Below are 13,581 nucleotides of genomic sequence, written 5' to 3'. Positions count from 1 at the left end.
TCGATCATGAGCAGCGAATGAAATTCGTTGAGTTGTTATCCGAGCTTCCTGATTGGTCGCAAATGCCCTCCGACCCTCCGGTCCTAACATGTTGATTATTTTTCTACCTACCTCGCAAGTTTCATTTCAAAAGCTGTTTATTATATTTTTCAACCGACTTCAGCTAACATCTTTTGCTCACGAATATCCCGATACAAATAAAATATTGATCTACCACTATTTATTCTATTCATTCTATTGATTCGTATGAAATTATTCATTGCTGCAGACCTGTGTAAATATCATTTCATCTAAGAGGAAAAATTTTAATTTATTCTATTATTTCTATTTTTTCTATTATTTCTATTTCTGGAAAAATGTACCCACTGGACAATTGCTATCCACTTCGATACGTAAATAAAGCTGAAAATATCATCAGAATTCGTCGCTTTGATGGCAGCTACCAAGATGTTTTTCTCCCAATTACATGGGATAATTTAGAAGACAAATTGGTTAATGAAAATTGCGATTACGGTCCAATTATGTCGCCAGATTATCAAGACCACTACACGTACGCTCAGCAGCATTTCTACATAAGCCGCTACATTTCATTAAGCAGGTACGACGGTATGCACATTATGCATTGTTTCATTAACGGCTGGTGGCTGATTGGCGACGGCATCGCGCATGCAATTGCAAGATATGCTGTCAAAGAAGAAAAAAGAGTTATAAAGATGTGGGATAATTCAAAGGTGTCCGGTACGAATATTTCAGCGAAGCGTTTGATGCATAATATCAAGCATCATAAAATCCAAGTTCCAAAAAGAATCATCCTATCTATAGGCTGCCATGATATACTGAAAGAAACGTTCAATAAATGTTGCTATAACACAAAGGAGCTGATTGCTTTTCTATTGGATCAAGGCGTCGAAGACATCTTAATTTTACCAAATATTAATTCAAATATGCTGCCAGATCATTCGCTACGTGGGAAATTTCGAAAGTGGCTTCGTACCGATTTAATCAATATGGACCCACAGATTTTAAAATATGCAACCAGCCTAGAAGAAATTTCAGATAGAGCTGATCCTTTCTACAAAGATGGAGCTGGAAATTATTACTCAAACCCGCTAATATACGCTGAACTTGCGTACCGCATCGTGAAATTCACTCAATCTTTAGAAGAAGCTAACCAACTATGAATTCGACCGATATTTGCGCAATTTCCAGTTGATTGATATTTGTTCAATTTATTCATCATGTACATATCGCGTATTTTCTCCAGGCGAAGAAATGTAATTTTATTTTCATCTCATTAATCGTGTATTATTTCTATTTTAATCTATCAAATAAAATCATCAAAAATACGACCTTGTAAATATTTCTTCTATTTTTATCCACGAACCGAGCTACGCCTAACCATCATCGACAAGCAAACTTTTGCTTAGTATATGAAAATAGACTGTCGCAAACCGATATTATAGGTACAGAGGGAAGGGAGTTGCGATAAGAAATCAGGCTTCGAGTACAAATGATCCTTATCTTGATTCCTCGAAATAGCAACGACAGCCAAAGCATACGCATCGAACCAACCATTTCATCATTTGACTTTTGCTTCTCTTTGTGTTTAGTGCGTGCATCTCTAACGTGGTGAAATTTTTTCTATTCTTTCAAAGTTTAATTTCGTTCTTATTATTTCTATAATCGGTAAGATTTACGCAGTGCTGTATTTTCTTGGTTCGTTTACTCTATTTTTTCATATTTGTTCGATTATTTAAACTAGTTTGAAAAATTCCAGCCATTTGTTCGCCATCTCGTGTGTTCAACGCGAAAAATACGTCGCAATACCTGGAGAATAATTTATTCTATTGAATTGTAAGTACAAGTATTGATTTCACCATTTATAATTTGCACAATTTACCGATTCTGCTGTAAAACACACGTACCTTCGTACCTACCATCTCACCACGTGCTTTAGGCTACCTAGACAGCCATTGTTTTAAGAATTAATTCAAATTGAAGATAATTACGAAATTTTCACGTGCTATTTTTTCTATTTGTTCTATTTGAAATAATCTTTCAAATTTGGGAAAGAGTAAATCAAAATTCAACATTTACTTCGGTTCTGTACGTGTGTTTTAAATAGCTAGCCTAAGTACATTGCTGTTTTAATCGTCAATTTATTAATCTGAGTGTTTCATCGCAGATTTTCGTTGATTGGTGAACCGAATTGTTCAAGAATTTATTCACGATATGATCCAGCTTCGTTTTGTTACTGGTACGATACATTAATTCTATTTCAATCAAAATTCCAGACGAACGATTAATTCTATTCATTCTATTTTGTTCATTTAGCATCGAACCTATTTGCTGTGATTAATTGTTTCAATTGACGAAGATATTAATTTGTTCGACGATTATTGAACCGAAATCTGCGGAAAGGTAAATTGACCAGCTATTTATTCATATTATTTCTATTTCGCTCGTGAAACTTGTACTTACGCACTGCTATTTCTCCAGTTTATTCGTTCTGCTATATCATTGGTTGTTTTGCTGAGATTTGTTCGTTTGTTCGCTACGATTTTCGTGAAAAAGGTACTGATTATTTCCATTTATTCTATTACTTCTATTAATTCTATTATCGATATGAATATTCATAAATTTATCACATGGAATGGCAATCAATACTCATTCAAGAAGCCAGAAACTTCATCTTTCTTAAGACAGCGCGAATTTGATCGAGCCAGATTTAGAGAAGGACTATGGGAAAATACTTTTGATTCGCTGTGTAATACTTTCTATATGGATGATATACGTGTCTACGAACCTAACTTTTCTCGATTAGATTTTCCAACGGATTTTATCCAATCTATAAGTATCGAAGATTCCAGCGATAACTCATCTGACACTGATTCTTTTCTGTCCTCTAGGCCAATGGAAAGGTATCGTGTTCCGGTATGCCAGTACTGCGGGGAGGAGTTCGTGGCAGGACAAGAAACTGTACGAAATGAAACCTGTCCACATACTTATCATCGCGAATGCGTTAAAAGCTTAACTGAGCAGCGTACGCCCGCCGGTAATTACCGCTATCTCCCCGCAAAATGTCAACATCGAAGTTGCGGCGCGGTTTTGATTCGACAACACTATCACAGTGTTATTTTCCGATACGAGACGCCTGACAATATTTGCACCAACTCTGGACACCGGCAAAGAATCGCAAATCTCAGCGACACGATTGATTTCCAGCGTGAGCGCATCAATGCATTAAATGATTCGCTTCGTGATGCGGTAGCGCAGAATGAAATTATGACCGGAAGAATCGCAGATTTAGAACGTGAAATTACTCGACTTAGGCGACCAGCGCAGGATTACCAAGGTAATTATATTGATTACAGCCCACATCGATATATTCCAAGATGGAGTAATTTCATCATCGATACTCGTTTTATTATCCCAGATTTCGAAGATGATCTCAACCATCGAGATAATGATGACGACGACGACATCGGTGATGCACAGCAGCAAATGGTAAATCACGATAATCGAGCTGCTGGAAATGAAAATCAGGATGATCAAGCTCCAGAGAATTACGCAAATAACGATAACGCAACCACCGATTGCCAAGACGTCGATGAGCGCAACGACCTTAATGAACCAATCGATCGAGCATTTGCGGAAGGATTTGTTCAACCGAACGGTAATTCTATTAATTCTATTGCAAATTTACGCATCTCAAACTCTAAAATCACTTTACCTAATCGTGATTTTGACCAATTGTTTCTATTTAATTCTATTTATTCTCCAGAAGAACGTGAGATGCAACGCCGTATGGACCAAGAGCGAGATGCTCAAGATGGTGTAATTCCAGAGTCGGTTCCAACTGCGGTCAATGCTCCAGCTCCATCCGCTCCTAATCTCGACGATATAAACCTCGAGGAGCCTCACCCATCGAATTCTGGACCAGTTTTAGTAGCGCCAGAACTGGGAGAAGTAGGAAACGTTGCCGGACCGTCGCGATTTCGTGAGCCTTTCCGGCCTAGTACACGTAACGTTTTCTCTTCATTTTACAACTCCAATAACGTCTTGGTAAATCACGTTATGCGGAATGCAACCGAACAGCGCAATGACCATCAACCTCGTGGCCAACCGCTGTTAGATGATGAAGACGCCCCGTACGAAGACTTTAGAACGAGGCGCGAAATACGCGTCTACGATGGTGGCGTCCAGAGCGCTGTATTTCCTCATCGACGTGGAAATATTATGGCTATTTTGAACCAGTCTGGCTATACTTTCAACCCGCAGATTCAGCGCGAGCTTCGTCACGAGTATACTCTGCATAGCCAGCAGATGTATTCTTCAGTTTATACGAGCTGGTCACCGGACGACCGCCGTCCAACCACCCATATTTTCCTGAACGGATGGTGGGTGATTGGCGACGGTCTTGCTCACGGTGTTGCGAGAGAACCGCTGAGACGAGATCCAACGTTAAAGAGTCGCTGGGATCGTAGCCGCTTCGCGGGAAGTTTTCTTTCGGCCAAACGTCTGCGACACAACATTCAACAACACGCCCGCAACATCCCACGGTTCTGCGTAGTGGCCATGGGAGGACACGACCTAACGCTTGAGTCCGAGCACACGGCCAGAATAAACACGTCAGCGTTGATTCAATTTTTGTTAGACCAACGCGTGGAGCGAATTCTTATCCTCCCGATAATCATCGCTGATCGACGACCAGATGCGGAAATAAGAAGATCGTACCGCGATTGGCAGCGAGGAATTCTACCTCAATTAGATCGGTCTCGGGTCACCTATTTACAATTTTTGGAAGAAACAGTAGATCGCGTCCAGCCTTACCATGCTGACCTCGCAGGCATCATATATGCGCATCCGTTCGTGCACTTTGATATTATTTACCGTTTGGCTCATATGTTGCGTTATTTCGATTAATTCTATACCCGTCATTTGCGTAAATCTTTCGTTTTCTGTTTTTTCGTTGTTTGAATTTGTGAATTTTGTTATTTTTTCTATTTTTTCTATTTCTAAGTTTGAAATGAAGACATGGCGATTCGGCTGAGTATTCGATGTTACCTCCTTGTCAAAGCCTGTTATTTTCGATATCATCTTTATTCTTTTTTACATGTCTTCGTGTATTATTTCTATTGATTTGGATTTTTTAGTCGCATTTTTCTTACTAACAGGTATTTACGAAATTACCAGTTTATATTAGTTCTATCAATTCTAAGTTCGTTGATTTTTGAGTTTTGAATTACCTATTCAAATATTATTTCTACTTGTTCTATGTTATATTGATTCTATTATTATTGCGATTTGAATAGCTGTGAGTTATGTTCCTTTTGTTGTGCCGAAGATAAAAATAAAAAAAAAAGGATGGCATGAATATTATTGTTTCATTTTTTCAATTACAGCTTCAATTAATTCAATTACTTACAATGCAAAATCAACTAGAAATGCACATCTCTAAGAGTAATTCATTATATCGCATCATTTCGAAAGAGAAGATTCTACTTGAGTTTTTAACCTATAAATAATTATCATTTAATATGTTCGAGAGAATGGTGATGTTACGATACGTCGTTTGAATAATAATACTGGAAATGATTGCCATTTGTTCTATTTAGCCATTTTGTACACATAGTTCCCTGATTTCATCTCTTCAAAGAAGTTTCAGCTATTATTTATTATTATTGATTCTATTGATTCTATTTATTCAAGGATAAAATTAACATACAGACAGAAATTATCAACAAATATATCTTCTAAAATGCAATTATTCTAACAATGCTGTCTACAACAGATAAGGGATTAAATATAGAATTTGCCAGACATCTAGCGATAATCTACAGCTATCGCAGATAGCTTTCTACTCCCTTTACCCAACATTTAACAAGATATTTGCGAGATAATCCCTTCCACAGTCAGCCTTTTAGGCCATTTTCTGCACCAAGAATTTACGCAAGTACTGATTCTGTCTTCATAAGTAATTTATTCTTCGTAAGGATCGTATGTCTTCGTTCAGTTCGTTCGTTACTCAAGCCGTTTATTTGTTCGAGACTCCGGTGATTTTTTCTATTGATTCTAATTAGTTCGTCGATGTTATGGCTAACGCGGAAATCGATCATACTTGTGAGCTCTCCATAGCTGTCTGCCCTTTCTGTGACGGTTCGCTCGCTGTTCCTCCGTCCGGTGCCACTGGACCTGCGGTATTAATCACTGGTAAGGAGTGTAACCATTTGGTGCACTTGAAGTGCTTTATGATTAAAACGAAAACTCTTAAAGAGCGAAAAATACCTTGTCCGTTCAAAAAGTGCGTCGCGAATATTGATATCAAAGCGCTACGTGAAATCGTCGTTCAAAAATCACCAATCGCCGAAAGCATTCGCCTTATCATCAATAACGCTACCAGAGCTCAGCTCACTGAGATGAATATCGCGATGAATAATCAGCACGAACGTAATTCCCAGCTTGCTTCTGAACTTCAACAGCTCCTACGACAAAATGCAGCATTAACCGAAGAAATTCGAGAGAAAGATAAGCTGATCAAAACGTTACAAACCTCCGCTCCAGCGTCGATGCCAGCGATTGCCATTCCTGAGATAAATCTGTCTGAATCGAGCTCTGATGATGAAAAAGCTGCTGTTCCAGCCAAAATCGATTCGCCGCTGCCATCTGATTCCGGTACGTCTGCTAAACCTACGATTACAGTTGAAAAATTGCGTGCAGCATTGGAAAGCTTTGTAGCCGAAAATTCCGACCTTCAGCCTTCAACATCCGGCTACGTACCTGCTCGTCGATGCGATCAATATTCGATTTCTTCGGCATCTTCGACTACATCAGATATAAATTTCGAAGAAATTTTTCATCCAGTACTCCAACCATCAGCTCCAGCTCACGTACACGAAGCAGCGCCTGTTCCAGCTCCAATTATACCTGTAAACAGAGAGAATGCACGATTAAAAATCAACAGAATTGATATAAGACCGAACCAGCCTATTACATATTATCATAAACCAACATATGGTGTATTTTCGAAGCTGCGCATTCCTCAAAATGGTATCGTGACAACAGCCACATTTCACTCTTTAGTAGCGGAACTGCCTTTCTATTTAGATAGACAAATTCCGCGCGATATGGCAAATTACTGTCAGGAGCCACAATTTTACTTCTATTTAGTGGCTGGAAAACTCAAGCGTTCAGATCAACGACCCGAACCTGTTTATTTTCTACAAAGTCATTGGTTAATTGGCGATGGAATTATTAATGGCATAGTCGACGATGCTGTAGCAGGAAACATTGACCTTATCAATCAGCTGCCTAACAATTTATTCATCAATCGTTCCATCTCAATTACAGATTTACAGTCGAACTTGCGCAAATTTGTCGTTGTGCTGCCGAAGTATATCATACTATCAATTGGACATCGCGACATTGCCGACAAACGTAAGCTGGATGATATTATTGAAGATGCGAAGCAGCTGATATGTTTTATTAAGAATACGCACGTATCAAAAATCATACTTTTACCACCTATACTTACTAAGGAAAATGATCAGCTTTGCAAAGATTTTCGCGCTTGGCTCCGATACAAGGCTGTATTATTCAGTAATACACGACGAATCATCTACCTTCATGAAATTGAGACAATAATCGATAAACAGGGTCCAACCGAGAACGATCTTCCAGTACTACCGCAGAGTTTCCATCTCGAAATCTTGCTGGGATTGATTCCATATCTAGCTGATAAGCGACTACGAAAACCATATCTCAAGCGACCGAACTCTCCGAGCTTTAGAAGAACTGAAAAACGACGTTAATGATTTGTATTAAATACCATGTATTATTAATTCTATCGATATTTTCGCAATTATCATTTTTTCTAAAATAGATAAATACAGTTCGGTGATTGATAACGCTGGTTGTGTTACGTCATAAAAATAGTTCAATTTTCAAGCCAATCAGCAGCTAGTCTTATTTTTTCAATTTATTCAACTTTTTCTTTTTATTTTTCCCAGCGACGAGATTCAATTTTTATTTATTCGAAGAATATGTGTATTGTTTCCATTTTCTAGTCATTTGTTCATTTACAACGAGTACAACCTTTTAGTTCAAACCTGATTTATTATTTCTATTCATTCTATTATTTCTATTAATTTTGAAGAAATGGCTGATTTACAAGAGAATACTTATTCATATTTATTCTATGCCGCAAATGAACAAATCAACATTTGGTACCAAAATTCTATTTCAGCACTGTGGAATGCCAGCATTATTCATTATAGATGCGAAAACTCAGAAAAATTAACTCTACCTAAATTTGACTTGGGAATCTACGATATTAATTCTAAAAAATTTACTCAAACACCTCGACATAGTAATTACAAATACGCCTGTGATGGAATTAATTTAATCAAATTTTCAGATATTAATTCTAATTCGTTCGAAATTAATTCTAACAAGTTGGTAGTTACGCAAGATACACGAATCCTTAGCGATTATGATTTATTCTTTGCGTGCAAAAATATCAATCTTCAACATCTTTTAATTCCTCGCTTCAAATTAGTTCAAGGCGTTCCAGGTTGCGGTAAAACTACATACATTTTGAACAATATTCAAAATAATGGTGATTTGGTTTTATTCCCAACGAAAGACAGTGCAGAGAATTTTCGCAGGCGTTTTAATGAGAAAAATGTATTTTCAATCAATGAAATTACTCTACGACGAAACTACCGAACTATTGATTCTTATTTGATGAGCCAAAATACATCTCGCTACTCTCGAATATTTATTGATGAAGCTTTCTTAATTCACTTTGGCCAAATTATATTTGCAGTAGAGAAAGCTCGAGCTTCAGAAGTAATTTTAGTCGGAGACAGACATCAAATACAGTACATCAATCGCTCGCCTATACCATCAATCCATTTTTCCTGCATTCCTGAGTATTTAATTGCGGAAATAGAATTTTTGAACATTTCATTTCGATGCACTCTTACCACCACAGCATTATTATCAGAATTTTATCAACATGGAATGCTGTCTACTTCACAAGTATACAACGAAATGAACCTGCATACGTTGAAAAACGTCAATAATTTGCCTCAATCTATTGATTCTCATTACCTAGTATTTACGCAAAACGAAAAGCAAATACTAGCCAGCAGAGGATTTCCTGTAAACACCATACACGAGTACCAGGGAAAACAAGCCGAAAATATTATATTAGTTCGATTAATTCATCATCAGAATTCAATTTATGATAGCCTACCACATATCATAGTGGCTTTCAGTCGGCATACCAAGAAGCTAGATTATTACACGGTAAACAATTTAGACCTACCTTCTTCACTGATTCTGCATTCACGTAAGTTGACTCTGCACGATTTCAATGCGGTATGTATTCTTCCCATTGGTACTCCTAAATAAAAAAAAAAAAAAAAATGTTATCATTAATAATGAGTTTTTACAATTTTATTCTCATACATGGAAATGAATTTTTACATACATTTGAATATTTCCAGTTCATATTTTTCTATTGTATTTTCAAGTTTCAATTTTTATTTACGAAAATACCTGATATTCTTTTTTCATTTTTTCATACTGTAAATATTGTTGTTATTTTTTATTCTCTACTTTAACTACTTATGCATTTTTCACTTACTGTATTTTGTAACTTTTTATGCATTTTTCTACTTTGTATTTTTTACTCTTGAGTTTAATTTTCCATGTATCTTTCTTCTATCTTTATCCCTGAAATATCTTGGTTGAGTTGTAGGGATTTCTTATTAATTCTATTACTTCCGGTACACACTTCACAAGCACGTAAATATGCTACATAATTCGGGGCAGTGGGCGCGGATGATCATCATTGATTCTATTAATTCTATTGATTAGCTGATAGGTTGGGCACGCAGACTACGATGCTGAATATGCAGATTATTGATTCTATTGATTCTATTCTCCCGCTTCTTTTTGATTTACGTACCATATTTCTCCCTTGTTCATCTGTCACCTAAATCGGGGCATTTGTAGAGGGAGAAAAAACAGCTTTTTCTGCTACCTAACTGGGAGAAAAAACATTTCTTATATTGCCCAACCTGACGCGAATATTCAGCTCGCGGATACTATCAATAAATGGGTATTTCCGTGATCTCATGACATAATATTTAGCCAATCATAACCCAGAAACGCGCGCATCCGCTGCCTCTGCTGCTTGGTCCAGACTCATTTTTACCCTAAGCTCATAGTTGCTAGTTTCACTGTACAGTCAGTATCCAATGTACTGCCGAACTGCCTGGTCAGCTCTCCTAGACTCTCCGAGGCTTAGGGGGCTACCAGTGTGGATTCGGGGGTCAGAATATTCATTCTACTAATTCTATTCGTTCTATAACGCAGTGGATGAAACTAGCCAAGTACATGGAGCTCAGGGGTCACTATTTACGGAAGTGCCTCTTATTTACGTGTCCAATTTTATTGGATAGGGAATCTTTTCACACTGACTTGTGATACTCCCTATAATTATTAATTCTATAAAGTCAGGTGTATTGGAACTTCCGGAAGTGTAACACCATACAACAAGCAATTTTTAATTAATTCCTAGTATGGTTGGAATTAATTATATTGTCTTCCCAACTCAACACAATCCCAGGTATTTATCTTTTCTTTACCAATTTTTTATCCAAAAAATACCAATCCGAGAATAGGCTACGAATTTGTAGTAATTCTCAACCTCCCTTTCCTTCTCCAATAATTACTCTCAAGAGATATCAACTTCATGTTGTTCTTTTCTCGTAATTTGAGATAATTAGATGTACTTGAAGAAGATCTGTGTTCTTATTTACGTAATTAATATTCGTTTCCCAACACTCAAATTCGTCCTATGATGATATTGGTGGCTTGGTCACTCACCCAGAGGAAATAACAAGGAGTAAATTCCCAATTTACGAGTTTTATTTATTCTGGCTCAAACCCCAACCGATATCTAGGGTTGGGCCCCCGTGAGGTTCTCGGACTGAACCAATGGTACTCAGAGGGTCCTGTTCATGTAGAGAGATTCGTTACTTTCGTGAATCCTTTCCTAGAAGCTAAGGATCGAAGTAACTAGCACCCCAGATCTGCCTAATCTCCCCCTACATTTCTTCTGCAAAAAATTTCGTTTTCGTTTATCGTTACATTATTATAACGGAAAAAATTCCAGTTTTTTCCGTTTTTTCGTTACGTTATGAATAACGTTATGAATAACGTTATGACAACACTGCTTTTTGCTATAAGTACTGTCTAAAATCGGAGAAACCAAACCCAATGGCCAAAGGTGGACTGATTCGACTAAGGTAGGTACTGTAACCCGGGTATGTCAGACTCCCATTTTGCTCTTCACGAAAAAAATTGTTGTTTTTCGATTCAAGGTTTTTGTGACGGAATTTCTGGCATAGAATGAAAGTAATCATTGAATTCGAGCACATGCTGTGAATTTCACACAATTTCAAACTATTTTTAACCCAAAAATGAAGTGCAGAAAAATGACTGAAATTCAAAACAATTAAATGTATTTCAATTGATACATGTAGCATACCAGGCGCGGACTGGCCCTAGCGGGATACTGGGAGTTTCCCGGTGGGCCCCTCCAAAAAAATGAAATAAATGGGCCCTTGGGGTAGACGATGGGCCCTCACTAGGGAAAATTTAAGATAAAACATGCAATGTTGGACTTTTTCTGTTTTTTGAACCACTTTTTTCGAAAAATTTTCACTCTCGCTTCGCTTGGGCAAAATCAAAACTCGTTTATCTGAGATTTCCCGGTGGGCCCCCTTTCGACCCAGTCCACGCCTGTAGCATACCATTGGAAAGCTCGTTCAATTCTCTTTCAAAAATGTTATTATGAAAAAGTTGTAAAAGTGCACGGTTTTAAAGATATACGCGGTTAAAGTTTGCCGAATTCCCATAATATACTGCAATGCTAAGTTCGTCAAACCAGGAACAAAATGGCCGTCGGACATACCTGGGTTATACAGTGAGTTCCGCTTATTGTGGGCGCGTTGGTCCAAAGCATGTTCAACTCTATTAAGCAAAAAACTGTAATAACCGATGCGGAAAAAAATGCAAAATTCCAAATTTTGTTGAAGTTTTATCACTTTTTGATGTTTTTTAAAGGCGATTTCAATGATTTTCTGTTTTTTAGCTGCAGTTAGTCTTTTAATACGCTTTGAACACCTTTTTTTACTATTTTTATAAATTTTTACAAAAATGTTATCATCTTTTGCCAATTTTCACTGATTTTAACATGTTTTCAACATTTTTTTCACCCAATTTTTGTCAAATTTTGCTGAAATTCACGATTTTCTACAACTTTTAAAGATTGTCCACTCTATTAACCGAGTGCAATGGTCATTTTCACTATTATAAGCGAAAAAACTTGCATGTAAAATGATGCAAACGTTCCGTTTCAGCCCATTTCAACTCTATTAAGCGAATTTCTCTATTAACCGATAACACATTAAGCGGAACTCACTGTAGTTCCCTAATTCGACGTGGGATGACCCTCTGAGATGTTAAAGGACTACCTATACAGCCTTCATTCGCAGGCATCAATGACGTTAATGACAGAACTACGATCACATTCCGCTAAAAAATATCTCACAACACGGCTGAAAAAGCAGCAAATTCATATAATTCAGACTCCACCACCAGTATCATGATACGCACGTGAAAACATCTTCGATGTAGGTATCACGTTGAATGGGTACATACGAACATGACAGGTATTAGGCACATACAAATATATGTGTAGGTGTTAGGTAGACAACAGACATAGATAGGTGTTTTGAAAAAGATAGTCGGGTCGGGTCGGGTGTGGGCGACTTAATATGGTACCTCTGCCTCATCGCTACGAGAAATACACGAGTGTTTTATCGAGCTTGCGGAGCTTTTCGACAACTCGAAACGTGACAACTGAATCGGCGGTACCGATCACGAGGTGGCCAACGTGTACCAAACTTATTGATTGGGTGGCTGACGCTCTGACTCTGGCGGCTGCACCGTTCATCGTTATTGTTGTGTCGCGTCGTGTCGTGCCAAGTGCCAAGTGCCAAAGCCAATTCTCGGATGGATGAAAAATTGACGCGGTAAATGGCCGCGAGGCGCGAGCTATGCATAGTGTATCAGTACTCTCGTATATTCGTAGCTGTATTATTATTTAGGAACTCTAGGCACCTCAACTTCTACCCAGCACCGCGTATACCTATAATGGGAAAAAGTTGACTCATATTTAATAGGTACCTATACACTACCTAGTACCTTCCACCTAGCTAAACAAAAACAGTGGCGCAGCGCAGCGCAGAGCTAAACTTTCGAGCTTTTGGTGGCATCGCATCGCATCGCATCGACTCCGTTCTCGAACTCGATGGTGGGTGGTGGGTCTCTATCATTGCCACTCACTATACGTATACACATATCATATAGCTTTTAGCAGGATGCGATATGTGGCCAACACGCGCCGCCGTACGTCTTCTGCGCACATCCTTCAACCCTCGCTCTCGCTCTCGCCCTTGTACGAGTATACACAGTCGATTAATACGAGTAGTAATACCTACC

The 13,581-nt window shown here is 38.0% G+C and overlaps 1 protein-coding gene and 2 long non-coding RNA genes across 7 annotated transcripts; 1 reads left to right on the top strand and 2 right to left on the bottom strand.

Annotated features, from left to right (window-relative positions):
- Positions 1-1,408: 1,408 nt before the first annotated feature.
- Positions 1,409-5,131, top strand: LOC135844727 (uncharacterized). Of its 4 annotated transcripts, XM_065363051.1 has the most exons (6): positions 1,409-1,854; positions 2,186-2,421; positions 2,500-2,574; positions 2,910-3,355; positions 3,437-3,676; positions 3,785-5,131. In XM_065363051.1, the coding sequence occupies exons 4-6, from the start codon at positions 2,914-2,916 to the stop codon at positions 4,924-4,926; spliced, it is 1,824 nt and encodes a 607-aa protein (XP_065219123.1). In that variant the 5' UTR covers positions 1,409-1,854; positions 2,186-2,421; positions 2,500-2,574; positions 2,910-2,913; the 3' UTR covers positions 4,927-5,131. The 4 variants fall into 4 exon arrangements, with proteins under 4 accessions (XP_065219123.1, XP_065219122.1, XP_065219124.1 ...); XM_065363050.1 differs by lacking the exon at positions 1,409-1,854 and having other exon boundaries at positions 1,876-2,421; XM_065363052.1 differs by lacking the exon at positions 1,409-1,854 and having other exon boundaries at positions 1,876-2,574.
- Positions 5,132-5,744: 613 nt separating this feature from the next.
- LOC135844341 (uncharacterized) lies at positions 5,745-6,856 on the bottom strand. Of its 2 annotated transcripts, none has more exons than XR_010558498.1 (4): positions 6,781-6,856; positions 6,554-6,690; positions 6,289-6,485; positions 5,745-6,210 (listed from the first exon to the last, which is right to left on the bottom strand). It is a non-coding gene; the product is annotated as an uncharacterized LOC135844341 (long non-coding RNA). The 2 variants fall into 2 exon arrangements; XR_010558497.1 differs by having other exon boundaries at positions 5,745-6,195; positions 6,781-6,855.
- Positions 6,857-6,869: 13 nt separating this feature from the next.
- LOC135844342 (uncharacterized) lies at positions 6,870-9,738 on the bottom strand. The gene is made up of 4 exons (XR_010558499.1): positions 9,497-9,738; positions 9,332-9,409; positions 7,535-7,794; positions 6,870-6,927 (listed from the first exon to the last, which is right to left on the bottom strand). It is a non-coding gene; the product is annotated as an uncharacterized LOC135844342 (long non-coding RNA).
- Between the last annotated feature and the right edge of the window lie 3,843 nt (positions 9,739-13,581).

The sequence above is a fragment of the Planococcus citri genome, chromosome 4 (genome assembly GCF_950023065.1).
Source record: "Planococcus citri chromosome 4, ihPlaCitr1.1, whole genome shotgun sequence".
Lineage (NCBI taxonomy): Eukaryota > Metazoa > Arthropoda > Insecta > Hemiptera > Pseudococcidae > Planococcus > Planococcus citri.
The sequence above is the reverse complement of the archived record's forward strand: the minus strand, read 5'-3'. Positions and strand labels throughout refer to the sequence as shown.